General features: G+C 37.8%; 2 protein-coding genes, 1 long non-coding RNA gene and 1 pseudogene across 3 annotated transcripts; 3 read left to right on the plus strand and 1 right to left on the minus strand.

Moving 5' to 3' along the window:
- Positions 1 to 458: 458 nt before the first annotated feature.
- On the minus strand, positions 459 to 6,175 carry LOC111488770. The gene is made up of 4 exons (XR_002719254.1): positions 6,097 to 6,175; positions 5,207 to 5,442; positions 1,435 to 1,499; positions 459 to 911 (listed from the first exon to the last, which is right to left on the minus strand). It is a non-coding gene; the product is annotated as an uncharacterized LOC111488770 (long non-coding RNA).
- LOC111488544 (LRR receptor-like serine/threonine-protein kinase IOS1) lies at positions 2,034 to 6,509 on the plus strand. Its single transcript, XM_023136331.1, has 12 exons — positions 2,034 to 2,222; positions 2,324 to 2,861; positions 2,973 to 3,448; positions 3,534 to 3,666; positions 3,753 to 3,824; positions 3,895 to 3,966; positions 4,045 to 4,125; positions 4,280 to 4,691; positions 4,785 to 4,911; positions 5,027 to 5,089; positions 5,196 to 5,385; positions 5,895 to 6,509. The coding sequence occupies exons 1-12, from the start codon at positions 2,126 to 2,128 to the stop codon at positions 6,316 to 6,318; spliced, it is 2,685 nt and encodes an 894-aa protein (XP_022992099.1). The 5' UTR covers positions 2,034 to 2,125; the 3' UTR covers positions 6,319 to 6,509.
- A 4,615-nt stretch (positions 6,510 to 11,124) lies between these two features.
- Positions 11,125 to 14,477, plus strand: LOC111488329 (annotated as a pseudogene).
- A 1,258-nt stretch (positions 14,478 to 15,735) lies between these two features.
- LOC111488547 (putative leucine-rich repeat receptor-like protein kinase At2g19210) lies at positions 15,736 to 23,964 on the plus strand. Its single transcript, XM_023136334.1, has 13 exons — positions 15,736 to 16,018; positions 16,102 to 16,645; positions 17,636 to 18,111; positions 18,206 to 18,347; positions 18,428 to 18,499; positions 18,573 to 18,644; positions 19,672 to 19,752; positions 19,842 to 19,999; positions 20,080 to 20,303; positions 21,442 to 21,568; positions 21,809 to 21,871; positions 21,955 to 22,141; positions 23,376 to 23,964. The coding sequence occupies exons 1-13, from the start codon at positions 15,949 to 15,951 to the stop codon at positions 23,779 to 23,781; spliced, it is 2,622 nt and encodes an 873-aa protein (XP_022992102.1). The 5' UTR covers positions 15,736 to 15,948; the 3' UTR covers positions 23,782 to 23,964.
- The last annotated feature ends 398 nt before the right edge of the window (positions 23,965 to 24,362 follow it).

Consider the following 24,362-nt stretch of genomic DNA (forward strand, 5'->3'; position numbering starts at 1 on the left):
TATAAAAGTGTGGAAACCTCTCCATTAGCTCTGGGCTTGAGTCATTACAAATGATATTAAAGTCAGACATCGAACGGTATCCAACGAGAATGTTGGGCTCCAATGAGATAGATTGTGCAATCCCACATTGGTGTGTAGGAGATTGTTAGATAACTCATTTCTTATAAAAGTGTGGAAACCTCTCCATTAGCTCTGGGCTTGAGTCATTACAAATGATATTAAAGTCAGACATCGAACGGTATCCAACGAGAATGTTGGGCTCCAATGAGATAGATTGTACAATCCCACATTGGTGTGTATGACAAAATAGTTACTTAGTTCTCGTTGGGCCTTCAAGGGGTGCGATGACAAAATAGTTAGTTGACTTGGGCAATTATATTTATTTCTTTTGGAGATGAATCGTGTGAAGGTGGCTTTTTTTTTTTTTTTTTTTTTTTTTTTTTTTTTTTTTTTTTTTTTTTGAGTTNATATACGTTTAGACCCGTTAAACTATATTCATACGAGTACCTTTCTTTTTCTCATCTTTCTTCTCTTTTTCCTTGGTGTCGTCGTTGTCTCCTTGTCAAAGCTAGTTACCATCCTGTCGTCTACGATCGATCCCCAACATTCGAGTGTCATATCTTAAGCTTCCTTCGCTCAAGTTTGGAAATACAGGGAGTCTTCTTCTCCTTGTGTGAGGTCTAAGAGATAAGTGTAACGACCTAGATCCACTGTTAGTAGATATTGTCCTCTTTGGGCCTTCCCCTCAAGGCTTTAAAACGCGTCTGCTAGGGGAAGGTTTCCACACCCTTATAAATTGTGATTTGTTCTCCTCTCCAACTAAGGTGGGACATCACATGAAGCTTCCCTATTCCAATTTCAAAACGACTGGCAACGTGATGACAACAGGCTAGCAAAGATAGCTAAGGTCCCTGGAAAAGGAGAAGGAAAAAGAATGAAATGCTCACATTAGTTTGATCTCAAAAATTAATGTAAAATTAATATAATTGAGTAAAGTCAACAAGCTAAATTAGCAATCATTAGCAATAAACATTTGATTACCAAGTCAAAACTTATCATTCATCATCTGTCAGATCAAGCAACAAAACTAGCAGATAAGTTCACTATTTAAATTAAACAAATTCACAACATATGTATATATATATGAATAAGGTCCACATCCTTTTATTCCACACGTATTTGTGAAGATTAAAGCTAATGCGGCCATTGACTCCACAAAGTCAACGGCTTCCCATGTGCCCATTCTTTTGTAGTCTTGAGTAAACTTGGGACGCACAGAAAAAGAAAAGAAAAAAACTTATGCAGTCAAGTTTGTATCTTCAATTCTTATACCAATTGAGTTGCCTCCAATGGTGGAATGGCATTCATTGGAGAAATATGGAGATAGTTTTCAATCCTATGAAAAGAAAACATTCAAATGAATATGCATAATACCTCTCCTGCTGCAAGCTGATCAAAGCGTTATGAATTTCTGTTGTCCACCGCTAAGTTTTTGACAACTGAGAGAGGATAGAAACTTCCCATTATCATCAAGGTTAAAAATTTAATGGAAATATTGTTAGTAAATTTCAGAAGCTCAAATTCCGCAGAGGTTAATTCGTAATTGAATGCAAATGATTCTCTACCATTGTTGGACTTGGTCTGTCTGTCTTTTTCCCTGATATTTCCCATAAAAAAAATGTCAAAATCAATGGAAATGGAGGCCCTCTCTCTAACCTTTCCTACTTAGCAGCTCATAATGAAGAAATTAAGCTTCATCTCTGTATAATATGATTGTCATGATATATAATTTAGTACGAGTTTTAAACTATTCTGCAAAACTAGGCTTACAAAACAACCCAAAACTCGTTGATAAACGAAAGGGTTCCAGTTTCAATTCTTAAATTAATTAAACTATACATATGATTGATGGTAAGTTATTATAGTACCTGGTCAACTTTCCTATGTAACGTGCCTTGCATGTCACAGAGACCAGCAGTGGATATTGGCCAAGCTGTGTTAAGAAAATCCCTATATTTTTTACTTCCTATATGATACATTCAACGTCAATGCCTCAAGGCGCTCATAAAGTCGGCTCCTTTCTCAATTCTCATAAACTGATGCAGCAGAAAACAGACCCAAGAAGATGAAGATTATGGAATTATCAGGGTTCCATTCCCTCTTTGGTTTTCTGCTATGTGGTCTAACTCTTCTATTGCTTGTTCAAGCTCAGGATCAGTCAGGTAACAAAGATATCTCCATTTTTAATCAATCATTCTTCTAATCATCTTTAGAGTTACATAAAAGAGTTGAGATTTATATTGTTTTCTTGTATGTTTTTCAGGCTTCATTAGTTTAGACTGTGGAACACCAGAGAGTACAAGTTACACAGAAACGACAACCAAGATCGACTATGTTTCTGATGCACCCTTCATAAACAGTGGTGTAAGTGGAAATGTAGCTTCGATTTATGGAGATATCTACCAAAGGCAAATGAGGAAACTCAGAAGCTTCCCCCAAGGAATCAGAAATTGTTACAATGTAAGCGTTAAAAGGGATACCAAATACTTGATTCGAGCAAGTTTCTTGTACGGGAATTACGATGGCCTGAATTTGCCACCGAACTTTGACCTCTATATTGGGAATAGCTTATGGGAAACAATAAACTTAACCAAAAATGGCATTGATGCTTTCAAAGATCTCATACATGTAACCTCCTCAAATGAAGTTCACATCTGTCTGATCAATAAAGGAAATGGGGTACCATTCATCTCAGCCTTGGAATTTAGACCTTTACTCAACGTTACTTATCAAACAGCGTCAGGATCCTTATCACTGTATTATCGATTGGACGTTGGTTCCACAAAAAATCAAACATACAGGTATTTAAGCACCAACTTCGCAAACAAATTTTACTGTTAATAAAAGAGTACATGCTTTAACAAGTAAGATGATGAGATAATATTTTGTTTATGTGTTTGCTCTCTCTTAAGGTTCCCTTTTGATGTTTATGATCGCTTCTGGTCACCATTTAACTTCAATGAGTGGACACAAGTGAGCACCAATCAAACTGTAGATGCTATAGATCACAACAATCACCAACCGCCATCCATTGTCATGAAAACTGCTTCCTTCGCAACAAATGCAAGCAAACCACTGGAAATTTGGTGGGATACCGTAGATTCATCTCAATATTATGTATTTATCCACTTTGCGGAAGTTGTGGAGCTTAGAGGCAACCAGAGTAGAGGATTCAATATCATGCACAATGGGGATCATTTTTATGGACCTCTAATTCCGAGTTATTTATCCACACTGACCATTTACAGTCTAGAACCATTGGATGCAGCAGATAGACATACATTTTCCTTAATTCCAATTGAGAATGCAACACTTCCTCCAATCATTAATGCTTTCGAGATATATACAGTGAAGGATATATCAGAGTTAGCATCAGATAAAGGAGATGGTGGGTATCCTTCTTCAGATGCACTTTGTGATTTACTTTGTCAAAGTTAATGAATTTTAATTCGACTACTTCTTTGGATAAATAGTGGATGCAATTACCAATATCAAGTCAACCTATGGGGTAAAAAAGGATTGGCAAGGAGATCCATGTGTGCCGATGAGATACCCCTGGAGTGGGTTAAATTGTAGCAATGAAGCTGCACCAAGAATCACATCCTTGTAAGTTCAAGCCTTTTATGAAGCTTGATTTTTTCTTAAATGTATGAATCAAATGAATTCATGAGAAGGGTGAATTTTGTGAACAGGAACTTGTCTACAAGTGGACTGAATGGTGAAATATCTTCTTACATATCCAATCTAACAATGTTGCAAACTTTGTAAGTGTCTTTCCAATAAGCTGGATTTATTCGGAAAATAAATACTAATCTACTGCATTTGTTTCTTTAGGGACTTGTCAAACAATAATTTGACAGGGAAGGTGCCTGATTTCCTGTCTAGTTTGTTGCACCTCAAACTTCTGTAAGTTATATGGAAAAACAAATATGAAGCTCAACTTGAAACAGAACACAATTGAGTTATTGTTGTCCCTATTTGCAGGAACCTAGGTAACAATAACCTCTCAGGTCCAATACCGGCTGATCTTTTGAAAAGATCCAATGATGGCTCACTATCATTAAGGTCAGTTTGATGAAGAGAAAAGAACTGAAATTATAATTTTGCATTTTTGACTTGTTATGCTTCATATGTTATGGCATTTTTCCTGGAAACTGAAAATTTTCCGAAGTCACAATCTAAGTCAAACTTATCTAGCCATGAATGGTACCGATTTCAGTGTGGGAGGAAACCAAAATCTCGATGGATGTACATCAGATCCATGTCCAAAGAATGAAAAGAAAAACAACATCATCATTCCAATTGTAGCATCAATTGGTGGAGTCCTAGTTATCGCCACAATTGCTGCAATAACCTTTTGGATCATCAAATCTCGAAAGAAACCACAAGGTAAAAATGTTGTCTCAGTAGTGGATAAGTCAGAAACCAACAGTCAATTTGGTAATTCGTTGGAGGTGAGAAGACAACAATTTACATATTCTGAGGTGGTGAAAATGACCAACAATTTCACAAGAGTTCTGGGTAAAGGAGGTTTTGGGGAGGTCTATTATGGTGTCATTGACGACATTCAAGTGGCAGTGAAGATGTTATCTTTGTCATCATCACAAGGGTATCGGCAATTTCAAGCAGAGGCATGCTATCCTGAATCCATAATTTCAATTCTGAGTTTACTAATTCGCTAACAACTTTACATTAAACTTAACATGATAACTCCAAAAATGCAGGTTACCCTTCTTATGAGAGTTCATCATAGAAACTTGACAAGCCTAGTTGGATATTTGAATGAAGGAAACCACCTGGGCCTCATTTACGAGTACATGGCCAATGGCGATTTAGCAGAACAACTTTCAGGTAAACTCAATGATACTTAGCTCCACAATACTACTTACAAGCTTAAGCTAAACCTAACCCTTTTGTAAAGACAAAGAGTTTATCTTTCTTTTGTTTTTGTTTCACTTGTAAGCAGAGAGGAGTCCAAGTATCCTAAATTGGGAAGATAGACTTCGAATAGCAATGGATGCAGCTCAAGGTGAAAAATCTAGACCAATTAGATCAGTAATTTAATCATTTCTACCAAAAAATTTATCTCCCTAAACAAAGTAAAAGCTAACATTTTAATTATACGAAAATTACAGGACTGGAGTACCTGCATTACGGTTGTAAGCCACCAATTGTTCACAGAGATGTGAAAACAACAAACATCTTGTTGACAGATAATTTCCAAGGCAAACTTGCCGATTTCGGTCTTTCCAAAAGCTTTCCCATCGATGGCAACACCCACATGTCGACGGTTGTCGCTGGCACACCTGGTTACCTTGATCCAGAGTAAGTACTAGTTTTAAGCGTCATCAATTTCATTGCTTCGTTTTTCTTTTATTTTCCCTGATAAACAACCAAATTTATTGAGAAAAATAAAATAGAATACCAAGGGCGTACAAAAAAGCAACCAACAAAAGAAGTTCAAATAACTACAAAGAAAAGATTCAATCCAAAAGAATAATCCCTAGTTGATAACTACAAAAAGACTTAGCTACAGGAGTCACAACGAAGCATTAAACCAAACAACCCCCCACAACTCCCCCTCAGACCTGCAGCTCCTCAAAAAAAGCCTTATAATTCCCCTCAAACCATATTTCCCAAAGAATGCCAAAGAAACAAGTATACCCAAGTAGTTTTACCCTTCTCCCTAAAAGGGCATTCAACAAAATCTCACCGATTATATCCCAGCAAACCCTGCTCCAACATGATTCCTTTTCTTAACATGCAATTTAAACAAAACCCCAATCAATTGCAACAAAAACTCGACTAAACAGATTTAATGGCTGTTCTCTCAGGTACTACGTATCAAACAGACTAACAGAGAAAAGCGATGTATACAGCTTTGGGATAGCTCTATTAGAGATAATCAGTTGCAAACCAGTAATATCAAGAACCGGAGTTACACCACATATAGCTAAATGGGCTACATCTTTGCTGGCACAAGGAGATATTCAGAGCATTGTCGATCCAAGATTACAAGGGCAATATGACACTAACTCTGTTTGGAAGACGGCGGAAGTGGCAATGGCTTGTGTAGCGGCAAATTCCAGTAGAAGGCCAACAATGAACGACGTTGTGGCAGAACTCAAAGATTGCTTAGCCATGGAATTGAGTCGAAAGATTGAGAATCGTTCGCTTGTTTCAATAAATTCCATCCAATCGAGGCCCATCTCCACTGTGGGGTTCAGTGGTACCGATTCTGGTCCCATGGCGAGGTGAATATCGAATTCTCCAGCTTGAAAATATGGATCATTTCTCGAAGGAGATTTGTACTGTATTTGTTATCAAACCATCTTTGTAACTTTTTTTTTTTGGCAGTCGCACAACAAAACTTGGTGATTGTTTTCTTTTCTTCGTACTTCCTAAAACTGGTTGATGTATTTTGATTTTGAACAAGGGCTTAATTTATTCGTACTTCATTTAATTTTTAAATTTTTTGAGTTTGTCAATGATACACAAAATTAAAAAACTTTAGAAATATTATAAGTCATTTATTAAATTTATTATTTAACATTTTTTTAGTTTAAGAATTGCCAAAGTTGAGGATCGAACCATTAACTTTAGTGAATAATCTGTGCATTATCTATTGAGTTTGTTTCATCAACAAATAAATTGATATATTCATGTTGTCAAGTTTAGACAACTTAGAAATGAATTTGTAAAAATGGTATGGGCATGGAAAAGGCATGGAAATCAAGATTGAATAATGTTGCCACAATGTTAGTGTCGTTGACATTCTTTCAGTCAATTGTTAGACCAGTCAACAATGAGCAAATCAAACCTGTCAGTACAATTATAAGAACGTAAGCCAACTTTTTATAATCACTCTAAATGCACATATTTATTTATTTTAATCCCTTTTGATATAATGAAACTCATATATACTATATGTAATCATGCATGAAGTTGATGCGTCTTGTTCATCTTGATTTCAATAAGTTAGTTCTTTTGTTGTTTCTCCCTTTTTAATACTCGTTTCTCACTCATTTTCTCTCTTGTTGTTGCTCCCTTTTTTAGCTTTTCCCCTCTTTCCCCCTCTTTCTTCTTGTAACGACAACATCAGATTCCACTTCGTTGTCATTTCAAATCTAAGCAAAGAGGAGGGATGGCTACAGACATCTAGAGGTAAAAAAAAATGTTGCTATCGGATTCCATTGCCTAAATCACCGACAATTATCTTAGGACTTATTTTTTTTACTCTATAACTCAAAATGTGAAATTTTTGTTGAAGGGTCACTTGTAGATACATGTATGAATAGATACACGTAGGTTCATTAGTTCATAATCAATTAGGTGTATGACTTTTAGATAATAAATGGTATTGGGGAATGTCCCAAATTACCTATATATATGTATGTATGTTGTGGAAGTAGCAAAAAAATCAATTAAGCATTCGTCCATGGTAATACAAAGTTCTCTTCTTCTAAAGAATTCTACCAAATTTTTCTGTTGTCACCAATAACTGGTATCAGAGCAATCTTGCAGCAACAAGAATGACAGTAGAAAGACAAGTTGATAACTACGTTCAACCTGCCATCCCGAGATTCGATGGTCACTATGATCATTGGGCAATGTTGATGGAAACTTTCCTTAGATCAAAGGAGTTCTTGGATATGGTGGGGACGGGTTATATAGAGCCAAATGAGGGCAAGGTACTCTCAACTATTCAACAGCAACGGTTGGCAGTATCAAAGTTGAAGGACCTGAAGGTCAAGAACTACTTATTCTAGTCCATTGATCGGACTATCTTGGAAACAATGCTTCAGAAGAAGACGTCCAAGGAAATTTGGGACATTCCCCAATAGCATTCATTATCCAAAAGTCATGCACCTAATTAATTATGAACCAATGAACCTACATGTATCTATTCATACATGTCCTTATACATGTATCTATAAATGACCCTTCAACACATGTATTTATTCATACATGTATCTACAAGTGACCATTCAACACATGTATCTATTCATACATGTATCTATAAGTGACCATTCAACAAGAAGAGGTATATGTGGAGCAACCAGAAGGTTTTGTACAAAAAGGTAAAGAGGAAAAAGTGTACAAGTTGAAGAAAGCTTTGTACGGTTTGAAGCAAGCTCTGAGAGCACGGTATAGTCGCATTGATTCTCATTTTGAAAAGATGGGATTCACTAAATGCTCATATGAACCTACGTTGTATGTGAAAACCGAAAAGGGAGGTAACATTCTCATTATTTACCTATATGTCGATGATTTAATATTCACCGGCAATAATGAAGAAATGTTTAAATTTTTTAAGAAGAGCATGATAAAGGAATTTGAAATAACAGATCTTGGTTTGATGAGATATTTTCTTGGAGTAGAAGTTACTCAAACTGTCGTTGATAACTTTATCTGTCAGAAGAAATATGCTCAAGAGTTGCTTGAAAGATTTAAAATAGATGAGCGCACATTTGGAATTCCATCAGAATTGGGTTTGAAGTTGCACAAGGATATTGAAGGGTGAGAGGTTGATAATAGATACTTCAAGCAAATTGTGGGAAGTTTGATGTACTTAACTTCAACAAGACCAAACATCATGTATGTGGTTAGTATGATAAGTCGCTACATGGAGCATGCAATGGAAAAACATCTCAATGCAGCAAGAAGGATACTTCGTTATGTAAGAGAAATTTTTTATTTGGGGGTATTCTACACGAAAGGAGATGATTTGAAGATGGTTGACTATACATATAGCGGCTATGCAGGTGATATAGATGATCGTAAAAGTACTTCAGGAAGTATTTTCATGATGAGTTCAGGAGCTATTAGCTGGTCTTCCAAGAAGCAACCTATTGTGACACCTCAACTACAGAAGCAGAGTTTGGGGTAGCAGTAGCAACATGCTCGTGCTAAGGAATTTGTTAAAAAAAATGCTTGAAATTCTTAATCACAAGCAATCAGGTACGACGGTTATATATTGTGATAATATGTCAGCTATTAAGTTGTCTAGAAATCCAGTGTTGCACGGAAGGAGTAAGCACATCGATGTCCAGTTTCATTTCCTGCGTGATTTGTATAAAGAAGGCACTATTGAACTCAATTTTTGTGTAAGTGATGAACAAATCACAAACCTATTCACAAAGCCCTTGAAACAACTAGTATTTCAGAAGCTTAGAAGAAAGATGGGGATGTGCAGCATCCAAGAGGTAGTTCAAGAAGATGAAGTAAAGTCCTAAATTGATTTTTGCATAATTCAGTTTAAGGGAGGGTGTTGAAGGGTCACTTGTAGATACATGTGTTGAAAGGTCACTTGTAGATACATATATGAATAGATACATGTGTTGAAGGATCACTTGTAGATACATGTATGAATAGATACATGTGTTGAAGGGTCACTTATAGATACATGTGTTGGATGATGAAAGTCCCACATCGACTAATTTAGGGAATGGTCATGGGTTTATAATCAAAGAATACACTTTCTATTGGTATGAGGCCTTTTGGGGAAGCCCAAAGCAAAGCCATGAGAGCTTATGCTCAAAGTGGACAATATCATACCATTTTGGAGAGTCATGTTCGTCTAACAACATGTACAGATACATGTATAAGGACATGTATGAATAGATACACGTAGATTCATTAATTCATAATCAGGTGCATGACTTTTGGATAATTAATGGTATTGAGGAATGTCCAAAATTACCTATATATATATATATATATATATATATATATATATGTTGTGGAAGAAGTAGAAAATCAATTAAACATTCCTCCATTGTAATACAAAGTTCTCTTCTTCCAAAGAATTCTACCAAATTTCTCTACTGTCACCAACCATTTTAAAATACAACATTTACTACATAGAACATTTTTAAATTTTAGATCTGCTGCTAGACCAAATTTCTTTTTAGGAACAATGAATACATAAAACATGACCTAGTTCTACACCACAAACATAGAGGTAGGAATTTTAAGCAACCCATAAATAATAAGATAGATGTCTAACTATTTGAGTCATCTTCGAGTTCTGTTATTGCAAAAAGGGATTAGTATTTAGTAATATACTTCTGAACTTTATAATTGGGTAAGTATAGGTTCATCTACATAATCATCAGTTTCATTACGAGTCTATAGACTAACTTATGTACACCTTGACTAATCTACCACCATTAATGGTCAAAAATCAACAAGCTTGTAAGATTTTATTATCCAACTAGGTGGCCATTGAGTTTATACTTCCGCTTGCCTTTATCACATGGCTCAATACCACTACCCAAACTATAATCGTCATCTATTATCTATCAAAGTATTTGGCGTTTGGTGAGTTCCGCCCCCCAATAGCATGCTTATTATTCAATTGAACACTGGGCCATAAAATGAAAGAGTTTAAAGTTTTAAACATAACCTCTGCTGTGGTCAGCACGATGCAGATGGTTGGGTTGAAATTCTCTTGTCAGCTGTTGGTATTCAAAAAGATGGCCAAGTCCAAGTCAACTGTCGAGCATAAGAAAACATACCCCAAATTAGAACTGCCTAAAACTTCAATTAAAAAGAAACAAAACAAAAACCGGTATTTTTGTGGATGCTAGGAATCTATAATGTAAATTTATAAACTGCAGAACGTTGTAGATTTAGCAATCTGAACCTTTCTTAGAACAAAAATCTCCATGCTAGATTTTCAACATCAGTTCTTTTGCCAAATTTGATGAGAATATCATATTTAAAAGTAACATTAAAGCAGTGTACAAAATTTGTCCATACATCTAAAATGAGATTAATAAAGCAAATCAATTTGCCCATACATCTAAAATAGGGGTACTTTATATAGAGTAGTTCATATTTGATATTCTCATAAGTCATAAAAAAATTCAGCTCACACTTGCTTATCAGACTAAAAATATGCTAATTTCATACAGCTTACAGTTCTTAATGTTCACCACAGAAACTTGAACAATCTTGTAGGGTATTTGAGAGAAGGAACTCACCTTGGCCTAATTTATGAGTACATGGCCAATGGGTTTAGCACAGCGCCTTTCTGGTAATCCTAGTGTCTAGCAATGATTTGAAACAATGCATCAGCTTCCATGTTATATTGGAAATTTTTAACTCAGGCCAACAACAAAAAATGAAAATTGAGGCCTGCCCTGCTTTTTTTTTTTTTTCGATTGAAATGCAGAGATAAGTTCAAGTGCTATAAGTGGGGAAGATAGACTCCGAATAGCAATGGATGCAACCCAAGGAGTGACAAGTTCTTGTTCTAGCAAAAGATCAATCAGGTAAACCAACAATTGCTTTATCAACCTTGATGTTTCTCTACCTTTCCCAATTGAAAATTAATAACCGCCCAAGTTTATCAGCCTTCATAAGCCTAGATTGTGGATTACTAGCAAATTCTAGCTATGGAGAATCGAACACAAGCATCAAATAAATTTCAGATGCGGCTTATATAACTACTGGTGAAAGTCAAGATTTACCCTTCCAATACAAAGATAGATATCAACGACAGATGTGGAAGGTGATATACTTTTCAAAGGGGGCTAGAAACTGCTACAATGTTAACATTACTAGAGGTACCAAATATCTGATTCGAGCAAGTTTCTTGTATGGGAACTATGATGGTCTCAATAAGCTTCCCAAATTCAATCTCTACATTTAACAAAATTTGTGGGACTCAGAGGAGTTTACGGAGGTAGACTTTGATGTATGGAAAGATATCATACACATCTCTTCAACAGATAATATATATATATATATATATTTGTCTAATTAACATAAACCAAGGAACACCATTCATCTCTACATTGGAGTTCAGGCCCTTGCCCAACTACAACTGGATCATTATCACTTTTTTCCCAAGCTAATTTTGGTACAAATCAAACATACAGGTTTGACAATCTGAGTTATAATCTAATTATAAATGAAGGTTTGGATATGATGCTTTCGACCGCATATGGACACAATCTAATTATAAATGAAGGTTTGGATATGATGCTTTCGACCGCATATGGACACCTTTTACCTACCAAGAATGGACAAATGTAAGTACATCAAACACTATAGATCCAATTATGATATGTATGAAGTACCATCTATTGTGATGAGTACTACAGCAACTCCAACGAATTCAGCAGTTCCTTGAAGTTCAAGTGGAATCCAGATGAAGTTACTTCCCAATACTATGTTTACATGTACTTTGCTGAAATTGTTAAGATCGGAGTCTTTAATGTCATTCTGAATGAGGAGAACTTGTTTGGACCTTTGTCTCCTACATACTTCTCCACCATAACCTTTTACCCTGGAACAGCTCTGTACAAACCTAATGGCATATATGTAGTCTCCTTAGAATCAACTGCGAATTTGACTCTTCCACCTCTCATCAATGCATTTGAAGTTTATTAAGTGATACATTTCTCATCTTTACGAACAGACGCAGCAGACGGTTTTCTCTCTGTCTCTCTTGCTTTCTCTCTCTCTCACACACACAATCAAATACAAAATTAACTTATCTGTAACATCTTGTAGATTAGATGGAGTAAACAAAGATTGGCAAGCAGTCCCATGTCTTCCCAAAGCATATCTGAGGAGTGGCTTAATTTGTAACAATGACACTGCTCCGAGAATCATATCATTGTAGGTGCAGTCAATCCAATAAATTATGGCAATATATTTGAAGTCCAGTAGAATTTCATTATAAAATGAAATAAGCTACTGATTCTTAATAGGGACTTGTCATCAAGTAACCTGATGGGTGAGATATCTCCTATATATTCAATTTATCCATGTTAAAAATCTTTTAAGTATCTCATCCTAACTGTTAAATCAATTGACCCCCCAAAAGGATTCATCTTATATTCAATGCTAGTGAACTAAATGATTTATTTTTTTCCAGAGACTTGTCAAATAATAGCTTATCAGGAAAAATACCTGATTTCTTGGCCAATATGACAAGCCTCAAGTCATGTAAGATGCTTGGATTGGACAAAATTTTTTGGGGAAATCTGATAGACCACAGAAATATGATATTTTTCTGACCCATTGCAGAAAATTAGACAAAAACCAACTCACAGGTCCACTTCCACCTGAACTCCTAAAAAGAGTGAACAATGAATTCGCTTAAATTAAGGTCTGTTCTAATTGGAAATATCCCACAGTATTTTTTACACTGAAAATTATCAAATACTTGAAAAAAAGAACATTGGAAAATATCTTGCATTAAAAAAAAAAATCAAACCAGTCTTCTAATGAAATGTTTTTATGACATAGTGTGTGGAAGATAATCCAAATCTTGATGGTCCGTGAGCCTCAGACTCATGCGCAGAGGAGGAGAAGAAAAGTTTTGTTGTGCCGGTAGTAGTATCAGTTGGTGGATTGCTTATCATCCTCACAATGGGAGCAGTCATCTTTTGGATCATGAAATCAAGGAACAAGCCACAAGGTCAACCTACAGTCCCAGTCCCAAAGGTGAAATATACCAAATCCAGCAATGACGCATTGGAGGTAAGAAGACACAATTTACATACTCTAAGATAGTGAGAATGACAGATAATTTTGCAAGGCCATTGGGAGAAGAAGATTCAGGAACAGTTTACCTTGATCACATAGACTATGTTCAAGTAGCAGTGAAGATGCTATCTCCATTATCAGCCCATAGTTATCAACAATTTCAAACAGAGGCTAGTGTAACCTAAACATAAAATTCCAATCTTTGATCTACATAAATCGTCCCAGTATATCATACTAAATCTATCTGTGCAGGTGAAACTTCTCATGAGAGTTTACCATGGAAACTTGACAAGCCTTGTTGGGTATTTGAATGAAAAAGACCACTTGGGACTTATTTACGAGTATATGACCAAGGGTACCTTAGCTAACAAGTTCTTTCAGGTAACTTTTGGGACAGACTATATACCATATACGTGCTACACATGCTCAGCTAATTAGTTAGAAGACTTTTCTCACATGTTAATTCAAGGAGACCCTTTCAATCAATTAATATACGCACACAGAAAGTTCAGTTCTCTTAAGCTGGGAAGATAGACTTCAGATATGAATAATGCAGCACAAGGTGAGAAAATTCAACAAAATTATAGAATTTACTCGGTCCTTTCAAACAAATAGATTGTTAGAAACGTTCCTTTTGCAGCGTAAAAATGAAATACTAAGCAAATCACGAAAAATACAGGACTCGAGTACCTGCATAATGGTTGTAAGCCACCCACGGTCCACAGAGATGTCAAAACAACAAACATATTACTGACAGACAATTTCGAAGCCAAACTTGCAGATTTCGGGCTCTCCAAGAGTTTCCCAAATGATGGTAGCAAGACTCACATGTCCACAATGGTGGCTGGCACTCCTGGTTACTTTGACCTAGAGTAAGCATCAGTTTCAGTTTCGACCATGAATCAAACCAATTTCCTGTGAACCAAAATCTCCGTGAATGGCAAAAACCACCAAAAGAAAACAGATACAGATAAAATACAATTCAAATCTTACCTTACATCGCTCTAGTATCTCGAACAGATGAAATACAGTTCTTAATCGCTCTTAATCGTTCTTGATGAAAGGCGCCATTAACTAATTCCTTCTCTAAATTTCTGGTAGCTCCCAAAGGATCGTGTTCACGAGATAATTTAAACATTCTCGATAATAAAATTGAAAAATATCAAAATGTAAGGGACTAAATTGAAATTTAGTTAATATTAGATATCAAATTAAAAATAATATAAATTAATTTTAGAATCTATTAAAACTCGAGATTGATTTGTCAACATAAAATAAGTTAGAAGTAATTAACACGTATTTTAAAGTTAACCTAAGATTCTATTCAGAAGTTCAAAATTTCGAATCTAAATTCAGCACATCACTGTCTCATCATTTATGCTACACATATTATATTTTTTTATAGTAATTTTTATTTTTGTCGTGCAAATAAATTTAGTTATAAGGTAATGTTGAACTATGTTAGGTGTAACCATTCTCGGTAATGAAAATTTTGTTTGTTTGAATTATTAGAGATTGATTTGTGTTTGTTTGTGAATATTTAATATATTTTATTTAAGATTGTATGGAATAATTATGATTTATTAAAAAATTAAAAAATTAAAATTAAAATTAATTTTTGCAACGACCGACATCCCAACCATAAGATAGAGGGTTGTGTTACGGATCTAACGAACCCAAAATTATCTTGAACTTTTTGGTTGGTTCAAAAACTTTCCTTAACCCAACTCGACCATATACACCCCTAGCTTATTCTTTACATCTATGATCGAGCTACTGAAAAATAAGGTGCACTTTATTGGTATAAACAGTACCTTTCAATTATTCTAAGTTATTTTTAGTCATCTCATCTTTAAGATTCACTCCCGTTTAGATGTGATCTGGATTCATTCATGTATCTCTCATTTACTCGAGTATCACGTAAACTCCAATCAAATCCATTCCGAGTCCAATTCAAAATCTCGTAATAAAAATAAATAAACAAACCTATAAATTTATCAAAACATTAGAACATTTCCCTTTCACTTGGCTTGTGATATTTTTTTCAATAAAGCAACTTGGGGCTGCAGATGGAGTATCAAAAAAACAAGTCAATACAAAAGCAAAGAAATGGTCAACTCAATGCCATTGACTTGGACTGTTTCAAACTCAGAAAACCTTCATTTTCTGCAACTTTCTCTCAATTCCATCCTTCTTTCCCCCATCAAAGACATTCATTACTGATATGGACAAATAACAGTGTCTTAGGAGAGAAATTATGCAGAACATGCAGTTCAATAGATACCCATTCTTTGCCTTGTGGCTATCTCCTTTAGCTTGTGGCTATCACCTCCGAGAGAATATCTAATTTATAGCACCAAATCCTCAAAAGGGTGCTCTGAAATGGCTACACTTCTCCAAATTTCTGCATTTTTGGCTCTCCTTGTTCTTATCCAAGCCGATGATCCATCAGGTTCACTTCATTTCTTTCAAAAATTTCCCATTTCAAGCTACTAAAACGAAGAATTATGATGATTTTCTTGCCCTTTACTGCAGGTTTCATGAGTATTGATTGTGGATTACCAGCAAATTCAAGCTATATTGATGCTAAAACAAGGCTCAAATATGTCTCTGATGCTGAGTTCATCGATACCGGTGAAATCAAGAACATATCATCTAAATTCAAGAACAAAACATCAGAGAATCAATTCAGGAATCTAAGAAGCTTTCCTGTCGGAATCAGAAATTGTTACACCATAAGAACACCAAAGGGTGGGAGGAATAGGTACTTGATCCGAGTGAGTTTCATGCATGGAAACTATAGTGGTAAAGCACTGCCAACATTTAATCTATCTCTTGGAGTTGATTATTGGGATTCAGTTGTTATAAAGGATGCTGATACAAGAGTAACAAAAGAACTGATACATGTCCCTCCGTTGGATTATGTGCAAATATGTCTGATAGATGTTGGAAATGGAGAGCCTTTTATATCAGCAATAGAGATTAGAACTCTGGATAATAGCACTTATGTAGCGGAATCTGGATCCTTGATGCTTCACGAGCGGCTAGACTATGGTCTAGCTCCCAACCAAACCATAAGGTGAGGCTCGTTCTCCTCGTAGTTTAGTGACTGATTGAGGTTGTTTGTGTTGGGTTATGGAGTCTGATGCTGATTTATAGCTTTACTAGTAAATGACATATGAAATAAATAGTTATATAGTAAACCGAATCATATCTTTACACTTAGTAGTGCTTTGAAAATGTACTTTTTGCATTATTGGTATTCTCTCTTACTGTACATACCTGAATTCATCAATATAAACCTTTAACCAATATTTCTCCTTGTGGAGTGGATACTGGGCGGTGTGCTAGTGAGGACGTTGGTCTCCAAGGGGGTGGATATTGAGATCTCACATCGGTTGGAGAGGGGAACGAAACATTTCTTTATAAGAATATGGAAACCTCTCTCTTCTCCTTGTGGGGGGGAATTCGGGCAGTGTGACAGTGAGGACGTTAGGCCCCAAGATTGTGAGATCCCACAATGGTTTGAGAGGGGAACGAAGCGTTCTTTATAAGGGTGTGGAAATCTCTCTTTTCTTCTTGTGGGATGGACATTGGGTGGTGTGACAGTGAGGATGTTGGGCCCCCAAGAAGGGTGAATTGTGAGATCCCACATCAGTTGTAGAGGAAAACGAAGCATTCTTTATAAGGGTGTGGAAACCTCTTCCTAGCAGAGGCATTCTAAAAACCTTGAGGGGAAGCCCGAAAGGGAAAGCCCAAAGAGGACAATATCTGCTAGTGGTAGTAAGCTTGGACTATTACAAATGGTACATAACTAATCACCAGACAGTGCAAGGCACTGGTCGGAGTAGGACTAGACCCTCTCCATAGTAGACACATTTTAAAACCGTGAGACTGACGACAATACGTAACGGGTCAAAGCGGACACTATGTGCTAGTGGACTTAGGATGTTACAAACATTTTCTCTCTTCTGTTCTTTGTATCCATCTAGATCGAGTGTGTGCGTTCTTGTACGATCCTAACAGTTTGGTGAGCTTAACTTGCTTCCTGCAACTCTCTTTTCCTCAGGTATCCTGACGATAGTTACGATCGGATATGGTCGCACTCGGCCGCACCTCACTTACCAATCATAACATCTTCTAACGATTCGATTACATCAAATGTATTTGCAGTTCCATCTCTTGTCATGGAAACTGCAGTTACACCAAAAGATCTCAATCAGTTCCTGAACTTTATGTGGAATATCGGTAACGAATCGGAGTCCTATATATACATGCACTTTACAGATTTCATTAAGACTGGAAAAGGGGAGTTTAGAGCTATGAACATCTTCATCCATGGATCATATTGGTATGGACCTTTGGTTCCTAAATATTTGTCAGATGTTACACTCTATAGCACTGGTGTCATCAGAGCTCCAAATGGGGGCAAGCTTAATATCTCCATCCAAAGAAATGATAGCGCAAGCCTTCCACCTATAATCAATGCCATTGAGATATATATACTAAAGCAGTTCCCACAGGTTCAAACAAACCAAGCTGAAAGTATGATTCCTCACAACCTACTATGCATCATATATTTTGATACTCGTGTTCATAACAAGTTCATCATTATCATTCTGATTCATTTCGATACCAGTCGAGGCACTGCTGAACATAAAATCGTCGTACAAATTGACGAAAAACTGGCAAGGAGATCCATGTTACCCTGAAAAGTACTTGTGGGAGGGTCTGAATTGCAGCTACAACAATAGTAGCCGCCAAACAAATATCATATCCCTGTAAGTTCTTATCCATATTCAAAACTGAAAAAACTTGTTAATTTGCTCAAACTTTTCTTTGAAGAAGTTTATGAAATCAGGAACTTATCGTTGAATGAATTGGCTGGGGAAATTTCTTCTCATATATCAAATCTTACAATGATTCGATACCTGTAAGTATCTCATTATCATCATCTTTACCATTCAAGATAGCATATAACAGAGCAATTGATTTGCCTCATTCAGGGATTTGTCCAACAATCATTTGAATGGCACAGTTCCTGAGTTTCTAGCTACACTGCCATTCTTGAGAGTTCTGTAAGTTACTTGCATCTGATCTAAGTTGTCTGGTAATGAGTTTATTATGACACCATTTTTGTAACGGTCTAGGCCCACCGCTAGCGGATATTGTCCTCTTTGGGCTTACCCTCAAGGTTTTTAAAACGTGTCTGCTAAGGAGAGGTTTCCACACCCTTATAAAAGGTGTTTCGTTCTCCTCCCCAATTGATGTGGGATCTCACAATCCATCCCCCTTCAGGGCCCAGCGTCTTCGTTGGCACTCGTTTCTTTCTCCAATCGATTTGGGACCCCCACCAAATCCACCCCCCCTTCGGGGCCCAGCGTCCTTACTGGCACACCGCCTCGTGTCTACCCCCTTTGGGGAACAGCCTCCTTGCTGGTACATCGCTCAGTGTCTGGCTCTGATACCATTTGTAATGGCCCAGGCTCACTGTTAGTAGATATTGTCTTCTTTGGGCTTTCCCTTTCGGGCTTCCCCTCAAGGTTTTTAAAATACGTCTGCTAGAGAGAGGTTTTCACACCCTTATAAAAGGGTGGTGTTTCGTTCTCCTCCACAACCGATGTGGGATCTCAAAATCCACCCTCCTTCAGGGCCCAGCGTCCTTCCTGAAACCACACCCTTATAAAAGGGTGGTGTTTCGTTCTCCTCCACAACCGATGTGGGATCTCAAAATCCACCCTCCTTCAGGGCCCAGCGTCCTTCCTGACACTCGTTCCTTTCTCCAATCGATGTGGGACCCCCACCAAATCCACCCCCTTCGGGGCTCAGCGTCCTTACTGGCACACTGTCACATGTTTACCCCTCTGCGGAGAACAGCCTCCTTGCTGGCACGTCACCCGATGTTTGGCTCTAATACCATTTGTAATGACCTAGGCCCTCCGCTAGTAGATATTGTCATCTTTGGTCTTTCCCTCTCGGGTTTCCCTTCAAGGTTTTTAAAATGCGTCTGCTAGGGAGAGTTTTTCACACCCTTACTTATAAAGGGTGTTCTGTTCTCTTCCCCAACCGACGTAGGATCTCACAATTTTTCATCTGAATTTGTAGAAACCTGGAAAACAATAATCTCTCAGGGATAGTTCCACCAGCACTATTCGAAAGAACAAAGAACAAAACCTTATCATTGAGGTAATAACAACTCAACACGATCCAAACCTTTAGACATTATGTCACAACAATATTCCGAATCGTCTCACTTCCTGTTATTCATTGCGAAGTGTCGAAGGCAATCCAAATCTTTGCCTATCAGAACCCTGCAATAAAGAGAAGAACAAGAAGTATGTGGTTCCATTAGCAGCATCACTTGGTGGAGTCGCATTAGTATTGTTAACTGGTGGCGCAATCTTTTGGAGCCAAAAACGACGAAAGAAGCGAGGTATTGCACACGTAATGATCTTGTTTTTCATGGTTAGATGCATTCATTTTAACTGTGGGGAGTACTAATTCCTTGTGCAGAAAAGCAGATCTCTGGAAGTAGCAACCAAGGCAAGACATTACTAATGCCATTGGATACAATGTTTAGCTATTCAGAGATTTTGAGTATAACAAACAACTTTGAGAGGGTAATAGGGAAGGGAGGATTTGGAACAGTTTATCATGGTTACTTGCATAGCAGCCAAGTTTCTGTGAAAATGTTGTCCCCTGCATCAGTTCAATGTTACAAGCACTTTCAGGAAGAGGTAAGCAATAGCATATTTAGTTCTTAGTAATATATGATATATCAGGCAACTGAACAATCATCCTGAATCTTGCTATGGTCACACACACTAAGCACATGATTTGAGGTGGTTTTACACATTTAAATGTGCGTCCTAAAACCCAAGCTCACCGCTAGCTGATATTGTCCTTTTTGGGCTTTGCCTTTCGGGCTCCCTCTCAAGGTTTTTAAAACGTGTCTGCTAGGGTGAGGTTTCCATACCCTTATAAAGAATGTTTCGTTCTCCTCCCCAACACAATGTGGGATCTCACAATCCACCCTCCTTCGGGGCCTAGTGTTCTCACTGGCACTCGTTCCCTTTTCTAATCGATGTGGAACCTCCCAATTCACCCCCCTTCGGGACTCAGCGTCCTTAGTGGAACACCTCCTCGTGTTCACCCCTCTTCGGGGTACAACCTCCTCGCTGGCACATTGCCTGGTGTTTGACTCTGATACCATTTGTAACAGCTCACCACTAGTAGGTATTGTCCTTTTTGGGCTCCTCGCTAGCACATCGTCCGGTGTCTGACTCTAATACCATTTGTAACAGTCTAACCCAAGCCCACTGCTAGCAGATATTGTCCTCTTTGCGCTTTCCCTTTCGGGCTTCCCTTAAGATTTTTAAAATGCGTCTACTAGGGAGAGGTTTTCACACCCTTATAAAGAATGTTTCGTCTCCTCTCCAACCGACATTGGATCTCACATCCACCCCCCTGGGTCCAGCACCTGCTAGGGAGAGGTTTCCACACCCTTGTAAAGAATGTTTCGTTCCTCTCTCCAACCAATGTGGGATCTCACAATCCACCCCCCTTCGGGATCCAGCGCCTTGTTGGCACTCGTTTCTCTCGTCAATCGATGTGGGATCTCACAATCTACCCCCTTCGGGGCCTAGCATTCTCGCTGGCACTCGTTCCTCTCTCCAATCGATGTGGGATCTCACATATACAATACAATCAAAATTGATTTTGAATCATTAAAGACGTGTTTTGGAATGACTTTAACTATTTCAAACCTGTCCAAAACATATCAGCTTAACAGTTCTCCTAACAGCAGGTGAAGGTCTCAAAATTCAGCAGTATTTGAATTAAGTTATGCTAATTTCAGGCTTGACAACATTACAGGCACAGTTGCTTACTAAAGTTCACCATGGAAACTTAACTTCCGTGCTTGGATACTGTGATGAAGACTCTCACCAAGGACTGGTTTATGAACACATGGATAATGGAAACTTAGCAGATCATCTGTCAGGTGAATTATAGACTTCATTTTCAAAACCCAAATGATTATCTATCGGGCTCGTTTTTGTTTTCGGCTTGGCTAAGAACTCAAACGTGTTTAAAGAACGGTGAAAAGGTTACAAAACAGGTGGCAAGGAAGAAAACATGCAGAAAACTAAAAACGAAATCATTGTCGACTAGATTGCCTTAGTTTCGGTTATGATTCAATGGGGAAGCTCATCGAGATTTTCTTTGTTTTGATATGAACTAGAGAAAAGCAACCATGTCTTGAGCTGGAAGGAGAGGCTGAGAATTGCTCTGGATGCAGCACAAGGTTGGAAATGCAGACATTTTCTTAACTCAAATCCCATTCATTTATTGTCATTTGATTATGAATTGCAATGTCATGTTCTACAGGGTTAGAGTATCTTCATTTTGGCTGTAAGCCACCAATTATTCACAGAGACCTCAAGTCCACAAACATATTACTAGATAGAAACTTGCATGCCAAATTAGCTGATTTTGGCTTTTCAAAAGCATTCCAGTTGGGAGATGGAGCTCAGGCATCTTCAGCTGTTGGCACCCCTGGCTACCTTGACCCCGAGTAAGTGTTTTCTATCAGAACTTGATCGGAAACTCGGTTTGATAACTATATAGTTCTTTTAAAATTTAAGCCTATAAATATGTGAGATCCCGCGTTGGTTGGAGAGGGGAATGAAGAGGAAAGGGTGTGAAAACCTCTCCCTAGCATACGTGTTTTAAAAACCTTGAGGGGAATCTCGGAAAGGAAAGCTCAAAGAGGAAAATATTTAATAGCAGTGGACTTGGGCTGTTACAAATGGTATCAAGCCAGGTTTCGAATGTGTGCCAGCGGGGATGCTAAACCTCAAAGGGAGTGGATTATGAGATCCCGCATTAGTTGGAGAGGGAAATGAAGCATTCATTCCTTATAAGGGTGTGAAAACCTTTCTCTAGCAGACACGTTTTAAAAGAAAACCTTTCCCTAGCAGACGCGTTTTAAAAACCTTGAGGGGAATCTTGGAAGGGAAAGCCCAAAGAGGATAATATCTTCTAGCGGTGGCCTTGAGTTGTTATAGATGGTATCAGAGCCAGTCACTGGGCGGTATGCCAGCGAGGATGCTGGGTCCTCAAGGGGGGTGGATTGTGAGATCCCACATTGGTTGGAGAGGGGAACAAAGCATTCCTTATAAGGATGTGGAAACCTCTCCCTAGTAGACGCATTTTAAAAACCTTGAGGGGAATCTCGGAAGGAAAAGCCAAAAGAGAACAATATCTGCTAGCAGTGGCCTTGAGTTGTTACAGATGGTATCAGAGCCAATCATCGAGCGGTGTGTCAGTGGGGACGTTGGGTCCCCAAGGGGGGTGGATTGTGAGATCTCACATTGGTTGATGAGGGGAATGAAGCATTCCTTATAAGGAAGTGAAAACCTCATCGGCGGTGTGTCAACGAGGACGCTGGATCCCCAAGGGGGATGGATTGTGAGATCCTACATTGGTTGGAGAGAGGAACGAAGCGTGAGATCCTACATTGGTTGGAGAGAGGAACGAAGCATTCCTTATAAGGATATGGAAACCTCTCCCTAGTAGACGCGTTTTAAAAACCTTGAGGGGAAGCCCAGAAGGGAAAGCCCAAAGAGAACAATATCTACTAGCGGTGAGCTTGGACCGTTACAAAATACTACTCCACTCACGAGTTTCTTTGTTTTGTTTAAGAATCATAGCAAACAATCGTTATCAAACGAGGCTTTAATACTTCTCACTTACTCAACAATTCTACATTTCGATATAACGTTTTCCAAACATACATTTCCTTGCAGGTACACTACGACAAACAAGTTAAGCGAGAAGAGCGACGTTTATAGCTTTGGAGTGATTTTACTCGAAATCATCACAGGTCAGGCAGCAATAACAAAAAGTCAGGACAATACCCATATCATCAAATGGGTTATTTCAGGGCTTAAAGAAGAGGGAATCAAGAAGATAGTAGACCCAAAGTTAGGATGGAGCTTTATTAATAGCTCTATTTTGGAATTTATTGATTTGGCAATGAACTGTGTAGCTTCATCTTCAACTCGGAGGCCATCCATGACAAAGGTAGTGATGGAACTGAAACAATGTTTGGATGTCTTGGAGAATTCTCAGGTAAACAATGATGAACTCAGTTACAGTCTTGATTGGGTCTCTTTGGGTTCATTGATATCAGATTCCAACGAAAGGCAGTAGAATTTCATGGTACATAGCTAGTTATCAGCTGTTCTAGCTTGGAACTAAATTTGTTAATATTAAATGGCTGCCATTGAACAACTTTTATATGCATCTAAGAGATCATCCAGCCACAATCCTCCATTGTAATGTATTTTAATGAATGTCAAGTTCTCAATGAATCATTTGATTCTGTTTTATAGCAATTTTGTTTCGAGTTTTATGTTTTTTTTGTATGTATGAACTTGTTTCCTATGAAGAACGCGTAATAGTCCAAGCCTACCACTAGTAGATATTGTTTTTTTTCACACCCTTATAAGGAATGCTTGGTTCTCCTCTCCGACCGATGTGGGATTTCACAATCCACCTCCTTTGGAGACCGAGCGTCCTCGCTGGCACACCACTCGATGACTGTCTCTTATACCATTTGTAATAGTTCAAGTCACGTTAGTAGATATTGTCCTCTTTGGGATTTCTTTTGAGGGGAAGGCTTTCTCTTTCGGGCTTTCCCTCAAGGTTTTTGAAACGCTTCTACTAGGGAGAGGTTTCCACATTTATAAGAAATGTTTCATTCCCTTCTCCAACTGATGTGGGACCTAGTG

Source organism: Cucurbita maxima, unplaced genomic scaffold (assembly GCF_002738345.1).
Source record: "Cucurbita maxima cultivar Rimu unplaced genomic scaffold, Cmax_1.0 Cma_Scf00013, whole genome shotgun sequence".
NCBI classification, from domain to species: domain Eukaryota; kingdom Viridiplantae; phylum Streptophyta; class Magnoliopsida; order Cucurbitales; family Cucurbitaceae; genus Cucurbita; species Cucurbita maxima.